Here is a 19,286-nt window from a genome sequence, read left to right as displayed (position 1 = left end):
GACGGACTTTATGAGTTCAACGTCCTCCCCTTCGGCCTACATGGTGCCCCTGCCACCTTCCAGAGATTGATGAACGAGGTCTTACGGGGCCACCAGAAGTATAGCTCGGCATATCTCGATGATATTATCATCTTCAGTCCGTCGTGGGATGAACACCTACAACACCTGCGGGTCATACTTTAACAGCTCAAGGACGCCGGACTCCACGTCAATGCGAAGAAATCCAGGATAGGATTCCAAAAGGTCAAGTATCTGGGATACTTGCTGGGGCATGGGGCCATAGAGCCGCAGATCGAAAAAGTGAGAGCCATTGCTGACACCCCTTTCCCCAAGAACACTAAAGATATGAGGGCCTTCTTGGGGTTAGTGGGCTATTACAGGAGGTTTATCCCAGCGTTTTCAGATGTGGCGGCACCCTTGACGGACACTTTAAAAAAACACCGTAAAGGACCCGACTTCCACAATCCGTCGCCAGCCATGTGGAAGGCCTTCCAGACGCTCAAAAGAGCCATCACAACGAGCCCTGTATTGACATCTCCGGACTTCTCCAGGCCTTTCATCCTACACACGGATGCCTCGGACTTTGGCATCGGGGCCGTATTGTCACAGGACTCAGGGGAGGGGGGTGAGAAGCCCATCCTTTACATCAGCAGGAAATTGTTCCCTAGAGAGGTGAGGTATCCCACTATCGAAAAAGAGTGCCTCGCCATACGTTGGGCGGTTGAAAACTGCGTTATTACCTGGAGGGGCATCCCTTTGTGTTATATACTGACCACGCCCCACTGTTATGGATGAGCAGGAACATCTCGAACAACCCGAGGGTTATGAGATGGTTCCTTGCCCTACAGCCCTTTCGTTTCCAAGTTCGCCACAAGAAAGGGACTGACAACGTCAACGCAGACTTCCTGTCCAGGTTTCCTCTCCCCGATCGGGAGAATCCTAGGGGGGAGGTGTGTGACGAGGGGCCCCCCTGGCCTGCCTATTCATGTGTCTCCTCTCTCTATGCAGCACACGGAGACGTGGAAAACCCCTGACGTCATCGGATGCCGTCCCGTGTTGGACACGGAGGAACCCTACAGCTTTAAGTGGGCGGATCCGGATTTGGGACACGCCCTCTATTCCACGGTAAAACCCGTCCCTGAATCCACACAGGGGTGCGAGACACCCGGAGGTGGAGAAGGAGACTGGTGGCGAGAGAACGGAGCGGAGTGGTATTGGAGTGAGGAGAAGGAGCGGAGGACGGAAGAAGAGTTCAAGCAGGAAGATCGGAGGACGGAGGAAGAGTTCAAGCAGGAAGATCGGAGGACGGAGGAAGAGTACAAGCAGGAAGATTGGAGGACGGAGGAAGAGTACAAGCAGGAAGATCAGAGGACAGCAGGACCGAGGGAGGAGACGACGAGGTAGGAGAAGGCAAGAGACCGAGACAGCGACTACCGCAACAAGCCAGGAGGCCAACGGGATAACGCATCGCCCAGCCACACTTCCCGAGAAGTGTGGCTAGACCAGGTACGGTCACGATTCAGCGGGTGGGCGGGCCGTAAATGGAACAAGCCTCCCTGAGGACACACCCGACTCCCTCTGCATGTACCCCCCCCCCCTCACTTGGTTCCGACACTAGCCCTGGGTATTGAGTTGCACGTGTGTTATCCTCACCCCCTTTTCCTGTGTGCAAACACCACGTTAAGAACAGGCTGACTCAGGTTTACTATTTTTCCTTTGTCGGTACCGGGAGACCCTCGAGACGGCGGAGAGACGGCCTACAACTCCCAGGAGGCAGTGGGAACGGCGGCCGGGAGCAGGGAGAACCACGACGGAAGAGACAGACAACCCCCTTCCGTTCTACAGAGTGCCTGTCCAGAAACGAAGACTGTACAAAATAATAAAACCCTCTTTACCCAGAACACCGTTGTCAGCTAACCTTTTTGAAAGCCCTCCCGAAACCCCACAAAAACATTGCAAACAATCCCGACACAGGTAGTGGCTCAAGAAGTGTCCACACTATAGACACAGTTGCCCCAACACACACAGAATACTTCTGCAGTGACAGATACATTTCACCTCACTGTGAACAAAAACTGCCTCTACTCCCTTTCAGGGAGGGGCGTTTCACAAACCCCCTTTTAATTTGACAGTCCAGTATCTAACAGCCAATCGCAGGAGGACCCGGTGATGGCCACGTGCCAGAGGCGGTTCATGTTGATTTTCGTCCTACTTTCCTTTCTAGGGGTGCCTCTGCTGGGGGAGGGTCGGGGACTCGGACGTCATCTTACAGCTGAGCGCTTTGCCAGAAAGCGTCTGGGCGGGCGGAGCCGGGGCTGGAAAGTAATGTTTTGCGCGATTATTAACTACGGACAATAACACGGTCTCTACCCCTTTTCAGAATGGGATAGGACTGTCTCCACTCTACTAGTACTCAACGGCGACTCTCTACATAAAATGTCTCTCATACCTCATATTTCCACAGTTATAAAGAGTAGACTAATTTACCGAAATCCTTGACGTAGCTCACATTCGCTGTTGGCCAACGCCTGTGAGACCTACTTCTGTGATCACCAAAGACTGTTAGCAGCACGCCACACATGGACACTTTTCTACATTCTTACTCCAATAAAAGGCGCTCACCGCTTTGGTCTGAAATGGCCGCGTTATGTTTTATTTATTCAACAGAAGGCTCTAAATAAAGGCAGGCAGTATTTCTTCTGTCTCTAACCCTGAAAGTAAAGCTGCTGGGGGACGTTGCTTGCATGGTAAGAAAAATGTGGCTCGTCGAAGGGGTGGGGCACAGACAATGATTGACAGTTGTTGAGCAGATCGGTCAGCTGAGCCATTACTTTTATAAACAGGTGTTCATTTACTGAAGGAGCGTGGACAGTGCCCGAGGGTCATGTCACACTTTGAGTCTCCCTCTCATGGGCATGGTCTGTTTCAGCACGCCGCTATTACGTTGAGGGGCGTAAGGTATGCGCCGAATACAGTTTGGAAATAGTGTGCCTCCAGTGTGTGGGCGTCTCTTACGTCGTGGTGGGCAGGTACTCACGGTCTCGCGCAGTGGGGCATGTCCTCTGCTTTCCGTGTACTCTTTGGGGCGTGGCTGATGTTGTGACGGGCGTGTGCAACCGGCTCGCGAAGGGGGTGTGGTCCGTGCCTCTGACAGCCGCCGCCATGAAGAGCGTCACCGACCGGTACCGGCTTTCGGACAGTTAGGTGTGGAGGAGCCCCGCCAGCCGGCAATGGAGCCGCTGCGGCAAAGCAGCCGAGTTCTGCCGTCCGAGCGCAGAGTGATGGCTGCGGGGCTGATGGTGAGGAGGGTTGGGACTGGAAGCACAGGGAAAGGGAGGACGGTTGGTCCGGGGCACACATTGGTAAGGCGTTCCGCCTCCATTGAGCTGAAATACTTATCCGAAACTTCGCATACTTTGGAATTCGCTCAAAGTTTTTCAAGAACCGTGACGCCAAAGGCACGCCCCTCCCGAGAGGCAGCAAGCCCCATCCTTTTCAGACTGGGGGGCATGTTTTTTGTTGAGTGACTGAAGACGTCACGGACAAAAAGGACAGCAAAAAACACGCCCCTCCATCCGAAACGGGCGGGGCTTAAAGGGACAGACAGAGCTCTTCTCCAATGGCTGGCCGCCGTTTAGGAAGCCAGACAATGGAGAAGAGCTGGCTCGTTTATCTCCCTGCTAGAAGACATCATTTCTCGCCGAGCGAGACTGTGCAAGCGTAGCCTACGCAGGCCGAGACCTAAACAAACCAATGGATTTTAATAGCTACCCTATGTCTGCGTGATGATAATTCTAAACCATGCACTTTACATTTCATGCTTTATTGTCGTTTTTTTGCTGATTTAAGGAAGGCACTTTTAAAACCCCTATTCACTGCAAACAGCATTCGGAACTATAAAGCTACAGTTCATTTTTTGTGTGCTATGGAAATTCCCAGTTATCAGTCTTAGTATTGCTTCATTTATCTGTGAAGCAATCTGTATCATAAAAAGGCTGAGCTAGACTGATGTGTTTTCCATGAATTTGGGGAATTCTCTTTAAAACTTTTTTATTTATATTAATCTTAAAGCCGACCTCTAATTATATGTAAGAATGCTGACCCCATGAATCATTGATTACATTGGCCCGAAGGTTTTATTTTAAAATTTACCTGTTGCTTTTTAACTGGGTGGTATTTTATGTTTTATTCACTTTTATGGGCTATCTTGACATTGCCAAATAAAGTTCTTTGATGATGATCTACATCTTACGTTGTTACTTGCCCGGCTATAAAAACCAAGTGTTTTAAGCGCAAAAGAGTAGAACTCTTAACGATTGTGTAAAGATGGTAAAATAGTAGGCAAGAAAATCAAAGTGCGTTTATTGAGAGACGAAACTGATGGAGAGGAGGTGGAGGTACTAGCGGTGTGTGAAGTTGATAAAAAAGATAATACTTTAATTCCAAAAGTCGTCTATCCACCAAAGTGTGAGGCTGAAGAAAATGATGTAAAGATTGACCTGTGGGCCAATTCGTGTTCACTATACATGCTAGTCAATAAGGCTATGTGGAAAAACACTAAAGATTAGGAGTTAACTCCAACTGATGTGAAACCAGAGGGATATTGTTGAGCTAAATTACAGATTTTGGGATATTTCATGACTCAGATGAAATACAAAGGTAGGATAGCGTTTTGCAGAGTGTATGTGTATGTAGTAGAAAAGGAAAAACCCTATTGAGATGGCGAGAACAAAAATCTCAAGGAATAATATTAGATCCTAATCACCCCGACCAAGTACTCCTAAGAGCAAAAAAGGGGCGTGGAAGTATGAAGTTTTCAGTTTCCCAACTTGTTTGAAGAGAAACTGGGGTGTCTAAAACAAATTTGAACAACAAATGTTTCTGGAAAAAAATGCAATGCCGAAAGTTAATAATATCCATAATGTCCCGTGGCTGTGAGAGGGCAGCTGAAAGAAGAGTTGGACTGCTTAAGCTACGCCAGGGTCATTGAACCCAATGAATCATCAGAGTGACTTAGCCCAATTGTACTAGCGAAGAAAGCCAACAGTAAATTACGTATGTACATTGACTTAAGGGATTTTAATGAGAGTAAATCGGAGGATCGCCATCCACTGCCCCCTATCAACAAGATACTCCTGAGAGGGACAACATGCTATACCACACTGTATTTGTGCAGTGCATACCATCAAATATGCCTACATCCTGATTGCAAACACTTAACATTATTTATCACTCTTGAAGGTGCATATCAATTTGAGTGGATTCCATTTGGTCAGACACCAGTATCTGCTGTATTCAAGAGGATCATGGAGAATGTCTTGAGTGGTTTGTCCAATGTCTTATTTTTCCAAGACAATATATTGGTGTGGGGCAGTGACAAGAGTTGGCATGATGCAAGATTGAAGGAAGTGTTGGCAAGGCTGGAATAAGCTGGTTGCACTATTGCATTAGCGAAGTGCAAATTTAAAGCACAAGGTATCGAGTATTTGGGACACACTCTGTCATATAAAAGCATAAAACCTAAAGTGAAGTTGGCAGAGGCAATCAAAACGGCGCCTGTGCCAAAGGATAAGGAACAGTTCAGGTCCTTCCCGGGATTATCTGAATATTATTCAAAGTTCGCTAGGAATTTTGCGGAATGGGAACATGCTCTGCAAGCATTACTGAAGAAGGGTGTGCATTATCACTGGACCACCGGATGTCAGGAAGCTTTTGAGGTGGTGAAAAAGTCAATTTTGGGGCAAATATTTTAAAACGTTTCGACTCCATTATAAAGCCATTGTAATCACAGACGCCAGTGTATATGGATTGGGTGCAATTTTGATGAAGGAGAATAAGGGGCGTGAAAGAGCTGCAGCATTTGCATCATGTACATTAAAAGGGGCTGAAGCCATGTACTCCACAATTGAAAAAGAAGCACTAGCATGTTGTTGGGGTGTTCAACATTTCCGCACATATGTTTGGGTCAATAAATTTGAGCTGCGAACTGACCACATGCCTTTAATAGATTTGTTTCCACCAAGGGTGCTGGCAGAGCTGCACCTCGCTTAGCCAAATGGCTGTATTGTTTGCAAGAATTCATCTTTTCAATGGAAAATGTGCCTGATAGAAAAAACATAAATGCCAACTGTTTGTTGAGGCTACCGTTAGATGAGTGCGAAAGCACTAAAGATGGGGAATGGGTGGCGGCAGAAGTCAATGAAACTTGTAGCGGTGCCATTTAGGAGGATGAATGGAAGCAGAAATTGGCTGAGAGCCAGAGAATCTTATTGCTAGTGAAGAAATTGCAGAAACATTATGTATTGTATTAAATGGGAAGAATTAAGTGATTTTCTCCATGTGGAGTGAATACTTCATGTATTGTCAGGAGGAGTGACAGACTGATTGTTCCAGAGAGCTTGCGAAGCAGACTGCTGGAGCTTTTACATGAAGGCAATGGTGGAAACGCTAAGCTTACGCAGATTTTTAATGGATGAGAACAGACCGGGATGTTCAGAGATTTATAAGGGATTGTTTCCTCTATACTTCCAGTAATAAATCTCATGCAGTCACGGAGACGCTCATTGTGCCTACCACATTTCCCAAACGTGCTTGGAAAAGATTAGTCATCGATATTTGTGGTCCATTTGATTGCTTAGGGCATAGAAGTAGGTATGCTATCCTGTTTATAAACTACTTTTCCAAATGACCAGAGGTGACATTTATGAAGGAAGTCTAAGTTCACCATGTAGTGTCCATTTGCAAGGTGGTTTTCAGGAGGGAGGGCTGTCCCAAGGTATTGGTCTCAAACAACGGTCCGCAATTTATTTCTGCTCAATTCACCACATTTATGAGGATGGAGGGAATTTAATATGATAGGACTGCCATTTACCATCCCAGAGAAAACAGCTAAGTGGAAAGGTTTAATAGTGTTTTGAGAGATTGTCTCCGACTAGCTTTGCATGGCGTATTAGAGAGGAAACAAGAAATTAAAAACATGCTGTGAAACTACAGAACAATACCACACTCAGTCACAGGGGAGACTCAACTTTTCCTGTTCAAAGGAAGAGTAGAATGCACTACTGCAGTTCCTGTGTGGATAGAACATACAGGGACAAAATTAATCAGCAACGTTTGAAAGATAAAGTAAAACGTTATCAGGATCAGTATGCGCAGAGACATGAGAGGGTAAGGAAAATTCGTAATTTCAAGAAAGGAGAATGGGTAAGGTGTGTATGTGGAAGGTCAAATGGTCCTGTCCTAAAGTGATCACTGCAGTAAAGAGAAACAAAGTACTGTTGGAGCAGAAAATGATGGAACATGCGTAAGTTGTTAAGTGTCACACAGTTGAACCAGAAATGTGGGATAGCAATATTTGATGGTGTGTTAGTGGAGAGAGTGATGGGTAGAGTCAGGACATTTCCCAATGGTAAATACAAAAAATGCCTAAGCATCTGGGGGATCATGTATGTATTTGAGAATTCTCAGGTTATTCCACATTGTTAAATAAAAAAAACTTTAAATGAGTCTGCAATTCTATGGTGAGCAATTTGTGCAGTATTCTACAATCCAAAAATGTATATTTTATGATATTTATTTTACTAATTTAGCTTTGTTAGTTATATTAGTTTTCTTCACATCAAACTTCTGTGTAGTTAATTTTCTTTTCATTCTCCTGGAAAGGGGGATATGTTGTAATGATGTATACTTTCATGTGTGCTTCTCATTGAGACTCGTGATAAACTTCTGTGAATAAATTCTGGGGTATTCTGGAATGTTGGCAGATGAGCGGTCAGTCCTGCCAGATGTTGCATTGTGTGAGCTGGATTAAATTAATACCTTGTTGCATCTTTAAAATAATGGCGTTAGGTAGGCATGAATATAGAATACAAATGCGACAAGAAAAAATATTCTGACGTTGCCTAGGAAAGGAGACAAGACAGACCTACAGAATAGGTCAATCTTGGACTTGACTACCTGAGAATGGCAGATCACTAAAGGAGAACATTATAATAGGCCAAACCTTGACCTTGTATTACAGGTAGCTGGACAGGCAAGCAAACCACATGAACCTACAAAATAAAGGTGTGGCAGACAGGCGGAAGAGACACTAAAGAGGAAGACTATGATCTAGAATGTTGAGCATGCACAGGTTCCCAGTAGGGCACCAGTAGAATTTCTTTGAGGAAACTAGGGATAAGTGGGTACATGTAACCCATGATGAAAGATGTAAAAGAGAAGGGTAGGATTCTGTCAGATCTGCACAAGGCAGTCATTATGTTGGTACCAGATGAAGGGAAGCTTACCATCCTATCTTACTCCTAACATAGAGGCGGGGTTGGCCAGAATTCACACTAATAAGCAAAGTTTGACTATCTAGTACTTATTTGCCTTATTCACCTGGGTTAATCAATTCTAAAACACAGATCCAAAAGACTAAATATGAGAAGATTATAATGGCATTGAACAAAGCAGAGGACACACCAGGTTCACTATGATACTATCAACTGACAGTAAAAAGACACCAGATTCTTTGGAGTAACCATTCCTTTTTAGGCTCATGAGGAAAACTGACTTTGGCATGGAGTTCATTAGCTTCGTGAAGCTATAATACATCAACCTGGCTCGACAGGTAAGGGTCTTCTTTCAGATTTTACGAGGATTCCGAATTGGGATAGGGACAAAACTTGTGTAAAGTCTTGTTCTGATGTCCTTAAGTAAATTAAAATGTTAAAGATTTCATCGTACTCATTGCTAGAACGTTTCAGCATATTGTAGGTGACTAAGACACCTGCACAGGTGGATTTTCTCCCAAACATCAACCCCTGTGCTCCTTAACCTTCATCGCAAATCTGGTCACCTCAGAGTGCACTGTGAATTGTTATCCTTTTGTCTAGAATTCCCTCAGAATTGGGGGAGGGGGGCATAAAAATTGTCCTGGGGATTAAAGGAAAGCCATGTCAACCCCCTGCTAAAAGGTATGACTGGGGGTTAGGGTTGCCCAACATAACAAAATATTACTGAGCTGCACAAATTGTGGTGGTGAACATATATATTATCTGCTGTGGAACCCTATTAGTCTGCTAAAAAAAGATCAGGTTGGGGAAAAAAATCAAGAGTTTAATGAAGAGCCACAGGCATGACTGGGTGGAATAAAACATATAACTAAAGATAAAACATTCTAAAGTGTGGGTGCATGACTGGCGGAGGCAGTCAAATTAAAAGTATTTATATGGCCTACTGAAATAGGAATCTCTAAACTAGAAGACATACTTAGTGTGGTCAGAATGTTTGGGACCAAGAGCTTTCTGACAGCAAGAGAGAGCTTCTTAATAGTATGCAAGCACTGGGGCGGACTGACTAGGGTGTGTCAGTTGCCATTGGTTATATATAACATTATGCAGCTATCACTGTATATGTGGGACACACTTGGAAACACAAGGGGATTCATATGATGAAGGTGAAGAGTACATAATATTATATTCATTAACAACTGATATTACCAAGTTGAGTTCACCCCGAAATTTGCCTTCTATTCATGCCTAAAAGACACACTCTCTTCTGTACTTTGAGAAAATCCTGGGTTCCTTTGACATTTAGTGATTTCTCTCCTGCACCAATTGGCTTCCATGCTCCCTATCAAATTATTTACCATGCACATATGCTTGCATAACTGATTTGGTGACAGAAAATAGTCTTCTGCGATGAGCAGAAACAGACTTAACATAATGCATGCTTAATTCAGGAAAATGTTACCTGTGCAATAAACGGTTTTAGCAACTGTTGCCATGATAACGCTTGTAAGTCCAGTGCCAGCTCCCAGCTCTAGCACAGTGCAGCCTCTAAAGAGATCCCGATTCCATAAAATGTAATCAGCAAGAAGAAAAGCCCCACGCCAGACCTGAGAACCGTAGAAAGGTTTGTTATTTAGAGTACTGTCCTAAAAAAAACCCAATAAACTGGTACATGAAAAATTGGCACAGTATGTAGAAAACTCTTTCACTGCATTAAAGTGACTTACTGGACTAAGTTGTCTAATAGAAAACATCAGAATGTATAACGTTTTTGTATTATGTATTCACTCTCTTGGGTCCTTCTGTACTAAAGACGAAATTAAAGGGCAACAAAAATACCAAAAAAAAGACAAACTTACAGAGGGTTGAATTGCAAACCGGTTGAAGCAAATGTTTGGCCTCACGTTTCAGGGAAACTGGATCTGTAAGTATACATTTTCTTAAAATTTTCCATTCCTCAGTGGAACTTGAGCAATTCACTTGTTATTCCCAGTAATGCTAAACCCCCAGAGGTAAAGTGCGCCTGGCTTTGTTAACTTTGGGGGAGAATAATTACCATGCTCAACACTGGGCCACTATCAATGTAGAACTTGGAAAAGAGACTAGGTATAGAGTAGACAGCCCCCTCTGCAACTTTATAGGGAACTCAACAACAATACAAAGCAGAATCCGGGAGAACATGGCGGCCGCAGGCTGAGCGGTCGCGAGCCTGCGGCAAATCCCACCTCTCCTAATATGCAGCTACAATTGTTTAGGTGTAAAATGTAAGCATGCCAACTACTTATGAAGACTTTTGAAGCATCTTTACCTGGGATGTTGCTCGATTCCTCCCTGGTTTACCCACGCTGTCTTTGTGCTGCCCCGGAGCTAAGGCGGGGTCGGAGTTCAGCGGTACGCTGCTTCTTCAGCGGCGGTTACTTGCGGAGTGGTTCCGGGAGCAAACGAGGCAGAGGCAGCACTGGCGGAGCGGCGCAGTCAACGAGCGCCGATGCGCACGAGGAATTCATCCTGGGGGGGCTGGCGGCGGCGATGGGAGAGGAGAGTGGAAAGTTGGCAGAAGCCAGAGCGCAGTCGGAGAATACAACCACTGTAGTAGAGAAATGTGGTTTGGAGGTAACAGTGGCTCAGGGGGTCCACAACTCTGGTAAGCCCTCTCTTCCATATTTTTTGCGTAACCCTAGTCGGAGAGGAGACTTGGGTGTAAGTAATCCTTCAGTTCCAGTGTATCGGCAGTTTTCTGTGTCCTCTATACCTATCCAGCGTGTCTCGACTTCACAGGGGGCTGGAAGTGGTGAAATAGGGAGAATTCACGGGGTCTCAAAAAAAAGGGAAAACTAAGGTGCTCAAAAGAGGTAGGAAAAAAGGAGCAGGAAAAGACTTTGGTGTTTGGAACCCTAAGCCTCTGAGCAGTGAAGTTACCAGAAGCCCCAGCAAAATTCGGGAAGGCCAAGACACTGAGAGTAATAGGGATCAGAGCTCCTTATACCGTGAGTACAAGGAGAAAGGTCCTAAAACATCTGCTAATAAAGGAACACTAACAGATGCAAAAATTAAAATAACTCCCTCGTTAAGATAATTTTTTTAAGTGCTTCCGCAAGTGTTGGAGGTAGGGAAACAGAGGGAGTTAAATAAGGAGGTGCTGGATCTTGTAACATCAACAAAAATGTCTGCACCTTCTGATATTGAGTTAGGTCCCTCCCTGCCTCTGCCTTTGTGTCTTCCTCAGCAGCTATTCCCCTCTCCGGTCCCCCGTAACAGCCGCTGGGTTGGCCCTTGTGACAGAAGCCCCTGTGACGGTCCCTCTGTATACTCCAATTTTGTTACCGGAGTCTGTGGAACCTCTGGAGCAATTTGTAGGTCACTCCGAACTAGAATCAGAACCAGAACTAGAACTAGTATCAGTACCACCACAAGTAGTGGGTCCACAAGTCTCTTCAGGAAAAGATGATATAGTTCTGGCCGGTACTGGTGGAGAGCAGCTATTGGTCAGAGCTAAGGATGTATCCGGATGTATCAAGGATGTACCTGAGGAGGTCAGTGGAGAGCCCAATACAGAGACGAGTGTAATAACAGAGGGCCCTTAGGTAGTCTTAGGGAGTTCTGATCTTATGGGGAGATCGATGGAGTCTCTCTTTTTTGCTATGGCCGCGGACATTAAGAAGGTGTTTGCAGTCTTTGAAATAAATCAGGGGGAGATTCGAGTTTTCTGCGAATCACTTGAGAAGAAATTAGATAATTTAAGTTCATGAACAGTGGCCCTGGAAAATGAGGTGGAAGTTCTTAAGGATGGTCTGGGAGAAGTCAGAACAGATATCTCTGGACTTAAAAAGGAGGAGGCTGCGCTTCGAGAGGGTAGAGTTGTTGGAGAAAAATTCCAGGTGCAATAATTTGCGACTTTTAAACATTCCGGAAGGGAAAGAACATGAGGACCTTAAATCTGTTATAGTATCTCTCATTAAGGACACAATACACATTAAGGCCTTGGAAGAAGAGTTAAAGAGATATACTCAAAGAATCTATCGGGATCCATTTAGGAAACATCCAAATCGGACAAAACCCAGGAAGATACTGATTAATTTTCTTACTTTTTCTCTTAAAGTAGAGATTCTAACAACAGCCCTTAAACTGAAATCCTTAAAATCCAGAGATTTTTCTTTTACCTTTGAAATCAGATCTGACCTCTCTCGCACCACTTTGGATAGACAGTGGGAGTTGGGGAAGAGAATGGTCGATTTTAGGAAACTAGGGGCAACAGTTCAATTAAAATTCCCTGCACAATTAAAAATCATGTTCAACAACAAAATGTATTTTATTAAAATTGTGCAGGAAGCAGAAGATCTTCTGGGGAGCCTGAAAACCTAATTAACTATCCTTGTTCTCTATAGAAAAAACGTAATCTCAGGTATTAGATATGTTTTCTTTGAATTGACAAATCAAGTAGACAGTTAATAGTTGGTATACATAAATAGCATCAGAAGAGTGTGTTATTTGGGAGGTAGGTAAGGACTGCTAGCGGGCAGAAGCTGGACGAGTCCAGGTAAATGGGGGTAGGGTTCTCCGGGGACGGTTGGGAGGGAGCTCTAACAGGGGGGGGAGAGGGCACGGGTGTAGGAGAATTGGGGAAAAAAGAAAAAAAATAATTCGCCTATTTTTTTAGTTGAAGAACAAGATTTTATGTTTTTGGTTTGGTGCCGGTGTAGTGTAGGCTGGAGTAAATTTCAGGGTTTCCATCCGCCATGAAAACATTGTACTGTCTGTTCCGGAACGTTAATGGCCTACGGGTTAAAAACAGGAGGGAAAAAATTCTACAGTATTTAGGAGATTCACCCGCTCAGGTTATTATTCTACAATAAACTCAACTGTTGAGAGAGGAGATGAATGATATTTGTAAGAAGCTCAGGTGGGTGGAATATTGTGCTTGTACATGTCAGACTGCCAACGTAAGGGGTGTAGCTATTTTAGTTAAAAAGCAAGCTAAGGGGGCGTGGCCAAGATGGCGGCATGAGAGGACGCTTCTCCTCGCGGCTCCCCGATCCGACTAGGCCCAAGCCTTGAAATATAGCTTCTTCTCCCCCGCTGGCGTTCAACAGCGCCGGGACAGGTAGTGGAGCCCGGAGTGAAGACTTTGGCAAGGGAACTGGCCTCGGAGCGGTCCCGGAACAGCCTACCAGGCGGCATCGGAGGTCGGGACCGGGAGACAAAGGAGACAGAGGCCGACCTCCGGGAAACAGAAGAAGGTAACACGGCCGGCTGCACACCGCTCTAACCCTCGGCCCGGTGTAGAACGGAGGAGAGAGAAGGACTCTGCAGTGCCCGGACTGCCCGGAGGGCGGCTTGAAGCCCGGCGAGTAGACCCGCGCTGGAAGGGTCGCTGCAGGGCGGTAATTGAGGCCGCGGCTGGGGCCTAGCGGACCGGGCGCTCGCTGGGGGTGACCCGACGCCGACGGAGACGAAGCCCGGAGTTCCACCCCTGGTTCTAGGTGCTGAACTCCCACCGGAGCTCCCCCCAGGCTAAAAGGCGAAAGAAGGACAAAAAATGGTGGATTTGCTATTTTGATTTGCACATCAACCTTAGTTCTCAATAGTCATATATCAAAAACAAAATACAATATGCACACTGTACAATATGGAGTGCTACTTGGCGTTGGATGCACATCCACCTCGGGCATCAAACCACGACCCCCTTCCCAAAGTTCATTTGGAATGGAAGTCCTTACAATATGAGAAGACACACCCGTGCACCTCCAAGATAGTCTCTTTGATCCCTTAGCTTATTTAGCGTTTCATCTGTAATCCATATCCTTGGTCAAACAGTCAATTTCATCACACCAGACGTTGTAAAGAATTCAAGTCTTTATTTTTCAAATGTTATGGTCCACAGCCGACGCGCGTTTCGCCCCCTTTGGGCTTTTACAAGGCTGTCAATCATACATGTAACAAGAAAAGAAAGGTACAAATGCTAAGATCCATGTATAGGCTTAAGCTCATAAGCACTAAATATACCATCTTTTACATCTTACTCATGTAACATGCTTGACGTAATGACCATCTTAAAAATTCACCATGTGAATTTGTTTATATTTATCAATAGCCCTATAGTATAGAACCATTGGATAAATCACATAAATTGTGCTATTTGGAAGAAAAGAGAGGAGCCATGCAATCCAAAAAGTCCAGCCAAGTTTTCCTTAATCTCGTGCTCGCCGAAGTGCGTAATTGTGCACCCTCAAGAAGAGAATCACTCGGTTTTTGAACCATATAATGTCACCTTTGTGAAAACATGCCCGTTCAGTGTCCAGCTTAAAAAGAATTTATAAACTTTCACCTGTGTGCCAACAATGCTTTGTATTCACACCTCACCATGTAATTAAATCGAACCTGCGCAATTCCGCTCACCTTTGCAATTTGTAGAAAAGACTTTCAATTCCGATACGTGATTATAAGTTTTGAGGATGCAATTCATATATATTTGTCCAACCAATCTATACTATAAAATATATATAAAATAATCTATCCCAATCTATTAAAAACCAACTTGATAAAACACGCCTCAGTTCAACTTCATATGTTTACTAGTTAAAAGGTTCCTACCTTAAGAGAAATCATGAATACTGATGCAGGATACTATTGATTCTTCCAATTGTGATATCAATTTTTCTGGTTATAGTTATGGAGCCATGCTACGTTCCACAATCTGAGAATTAAAGATTGCACCTATTTAGACCACAGTATCCAAGTCTAATATTACAATGCTCTGTTAATTTCTAACCTTAGTTCTACCATTTGACAGATCAAACAATTGGCCTTCATATTTATCTGTCCTCTTATGTTCACCACTTTTCAATCCCCATGTTTATCTCATTATCAAACATTGTAGTACCGAGTGGTGTGCCTGATTTCAGATAGTTATTTTTACATTAGAGAATTTAAATATCCGCATGTTTGCCCACATTTGCGATATAAGCCTTTTTATGTTATTTGAAAGAAAATAAGTTATTGTGCTCGGACATGATTTACCGCTCATTATCAATTGGTACCTGTGCCATTTGAGTCCGTGGACCCATACTTAAAAACCAAATACTACCTCCCATAGTCGCGGAGATTAACAAGACCCTAAGTTAGACGCCCGCATATTTACACGCATTACGGTGCATCCCATTCTATGCCTTTCGTTATTAAACCAACAAAGTCCCTGTATCTGTATCTCTTGCCACACAAAACCTCTCGTGGCTATCTATAATTATTTTAACTGCCCATCTTACCTTCGCACAAGTCCTAGTCCACTGTGTACGCCGTCCCTGCAACCCGGCGGCATCGGTTTCCGCAATACTCACGGCTGGTTATGTTTTCCCCGCCTTGACCGTCATAGAGATTGAGAGAGGACTCTCAAGCTTCTGTTTGCTAGATCTTCAGTTCATTACGGCGGCCATCTTTTACTATGTTTCTAAACGTGTTTGTGGTCTAAAACATATCGATACTTTCCTTTAGTGACCCATTTGGTTGGAATCTGTTTGGAATTGCACAGCAACCCCCTTGGCTCCAAAATTATATCGTCATTGGTTATTTCCAAATTTGTTTTTTTAAATATAATGCAGCAATGTGTTCGGATTTCGTTGATCTTTTTTATATACATCTACATTCGATACTTATTTTTTATTCTTAAATATCCACATATATATGGGTGCAGTTCATGTTATTTAATACCATATCCCTATGTTTAACAATACGTTGCTCCCACCATATATTATGTGGTCAAAATCGTTATTTTGACTTTGAATTACATAGTATCAGTATTGTTCGATGATCTTAAATTTTTCATTTACTATTTACATTTTTAAGCAATACTTGCTTGGTTCCTTCATTGTATATTTGAAAACTCACATCGCTTATATCAACCAATACCCGCTTGTGCAGTCTCTATTGTGTCAGAGATTTATCCAATCATTTGCAAACCCCACGTTCCACCATTAGATCAGAGACAAACTTATCTATTATATTTTCATTCTTACATTTGATCATTATAACTTGATACGTTTTTATACAGAATCCATCAAGAATAACCAGGGGTTTTTCATGTCACTTTCCCATAAGAGGAAAGAAAGGGCTATTCTGATCATCAATTTACAGGGGTTACAGAAATTCTACCATTTCCTTATCTACATTGATCCCCATCTCGACCGCTCGCAATAATATGATCCATTTGCTTTCCCTTTGTCTTAATTTGGAGGTTCTATTTCCACCCCTACTACCAACTGGGACTGCATCTATACCATGAAATCCTATTTTGTGAATTTCTGTTTTGCTGTGTACCGTATTGAAGTGCGTCGCCAATGGATACTGGGGATTGTTGTTTCTTATGGCCCGAAAGTGCTCCTGGATCCTTTCCTTCAATGGCCTCACAGTACTGCCAATGTAAATCTGATTACAGATACATTTTATACAATATACAACATGTGTTGTGTTGCAGTTGATGAATTGGTTCACTTCATATGTCTTTTTGCTGTTATATTGGAACTTCATAGTTCGGTTCATTGCAAAACAACAAATGCAACACAATCCACATCTATAGAAGCCTTTGGGTGCTGGTGGTAACCCGTTTGTCTGCCTCCTTGGGGGAATATAGCTTGGACATAATTCTTGTCTGATAGTTCTGGTTTTTGAAAAGTGATCGATGGCTTATTGCCTATTTTTACTTGTAAAGTCATATCCTCCACCAGCAAATGCCAATGTTTGTTCAATATTTTGTAGACATCGGTGCTTACTGTGCTGTGGGGGGTTATGAACCTGATCATCTTATTGGGGTGTTGTTTAGATTGTTTGTGTTTCAGCAACATATTTCTATCTTTTGAGTTGATTTTGTTTCGAGCTTTACTGATGATATCTGCTCCGTAACCCCTGGCCAAGAATCTGTTCTCCACCTTGTTTAATTCCTCTTCAAGTTTATTGGTGTCGCTACAATTTCTCTTTGTTCTAATCATTTCCCCATATGGAATCGCTTTAATCTGTGAAGAAGGATGTAAGCTTGTCGCATGCAGTACTGAATTGCATGCCGTTGATTTTCTATATGGGATAGACAATAATTTATCACCCTCTGCTACTATGGTGATGTCTAAAAAATTGATATGCGAGATACTTTGTTCTTTTGTGAAACTTAAATTGAAGGAATTCATGTTGATGTAATGAAAAAATGTGTCTAGATCCTCTTTAGTCCCTGACCAAAACATAATCATGTCATCGATGTATCTGCCTAGGTATAAAATGTTCTCCAACAACTCTACCGGACCCTGTCGCCATATATGCATCAATTCGGAGTAGACCATATATAGGTTCGCCATGGATGGAGAAAATTTAGCGCCCATGGCCACCCCTTTTATTTGGCGAAACCAATTTCCATTGTGCAAAAACACATTACTGCCGAGTACAAGTTCTATCATGGACATTAGCTTTGTAGAATGTTCATATGTTTCAATTGGACGTGTGTCCAGAAAAGGCGAAAGAAGATACAGAGGGGGTCCCGTGTGACCTGGAAAGCTCAGGAAGTGCGGACTGGCCCACACTAACCGGCCGGCGACTACTACGCCGGGGGCGCCGGAGCACAGCGGTGCCGGAGTAGCCACAGAGGGAATAGCCCAGAGAAGCCTCCATTTGCCTGTATGCCCGGGAGGTGTCGGGCCGCAGTCGGTGCCTAACAAGGCCCAGCAGAGACAACGGGCGGAACGGCAGCACCTGGAATCGCAGCTGCGGCCCACCAGCAAGGCCTCTAACGGAAGCTCTTCGGAACGGAGCGAGCCCGCCTACCCGAGAGTCTTACAACAAGGCGGAGGACCCGGCAGTGTCGGCCGCACCGGGAGACCAGCGGGTCCCAGCAGTGAAGACTAGCAGAGCAGCAGAACTTGAGGTCGCGGCTGCGGCCTCGCAGCGGAGAGCCCCGAAGGAGGGTCTCCGGAGCAGACCGGTGGTACCTGGCGAGGATTTCGCAGTAGATCTCGGAAGACGTCTAGAGAGCCTGAAGTAGTGGAACAGGTGGAGCAAGGGATCTGGCCCGCATCCATACCACAATGGCGAACAACAGGGGCAGCAAGAAAGGGGATCGCACTCTCCCGGAGATGCTCAGCAGGACCCAGCAAAGAGGAGACAGGGGACAACCGTCACGAGCTCCGCCGGAGGATCGCAGAACTCATGCGGAGGGGAGCCGCCGGTCACTAGGTCCTTCCTGGAATCCCTCTTCAGTACCCTCAGGGACGATTTCCAAACATTGAAGCAGGAAGTAGCGGGAGAGGTGCGAGAAGTGCGCAGAGAAGCAGACAGCCTGGGTGAGCGGGTGGCCACTGTGGAGAGCACAAACCACCGGCTTGACGTTTAAATCGTACAGCTGCAACAGGAGGTGTTGCGCATACGGGATCAACATTTGGATCTCCAAACACACAACGAGGACCTTGAAAACAGGTCTCGACGAAATAACATTTGGGTCCAGGGAATTCCATGTAAAGAAGAGGGCACGGATGTGGCCGGTTACTTACAAGACCTATTCAGGGAGATATTGGGAGAAACAGCAGAGTTTCCCATCCGGATTGACAGGGCGCACAGAGTGGGACCGCCGAGACGTGCGTCGGCACCACCACCGGACATTTTGGCCTTTCTCCCAGACTTCCCATTGAAGGAGCGCATTTTGGCTGAGGCACGAAAACAACAATCCTTCACCTTTCGTGGTCATTCTGTTGCTCTGTATCAGGACTTGTCCGCTATCACCCTTCAGAAACGTAAAGCATTTAAGATAGTGACCGATTTTTTGAGAGAGCACGAAATGCCCTATGCCTGGGGCCACGCCTTCCGCCTTATTTTTAAGTGGAATGGCACGATGCACCAACTACGATCGCTGCAGGAGACATGCGAGGTTCTGGGGATCACCGCGAAGGAGGAAGATACAGCTACTTCAGATAGGGGTTAGTGCACAGCTGAAATAATTATACAAAAATTTGTATCCGTTGTGGGAGCTCCGTAGGTGGCGACCAC

General features: G+C 44.7%; 1 protein-coding gene across 2 annotated transcripts in view; it reads right to left on the bottom strand.

The window, feature by feature from the left end:
• The window catches only part of METTL22 (methyltransferase 22, Kin17 lysine), a 243,238-nt gene that overhangs the window by 121,289 nt on the left and 102,663 nt on the right, over positions 1-19,286 (bottom strand). For both annotated transcript variants that reach the window (XM_086941264.1, XM_086941265.1), the window contains exon 5: positions 9,736-9,880. In XM_086941264.1, coding sequence (XP_086797390.1) covers positions 9,736-9,880 — 145 coding nt within the window. The remainder of the gene's footprint in view (positions 1-9,735; positions 9,881-19,286) is intronic.

The sequence above is a fragment of the Lissotriton vulgaris genome, chromosome 10 (assembly GCF_964263255.1).
Source record: "Lissotriton vulgaris chromosome 10, aLisVul1.2, whole genome shotgun sequence".
Classification (NCBI taxonomy): domain Eukaryota; kingdom Metazoa; phylum Chordata; class Amphibia; order Caudata; family Salamandridae; genus Lissotriton; species Lissotriton vulgaris.
Note: the sequence above shows the minus strand (reverse complement) of the source record. Positions and strands in the feature narration are given on the sequence as shown.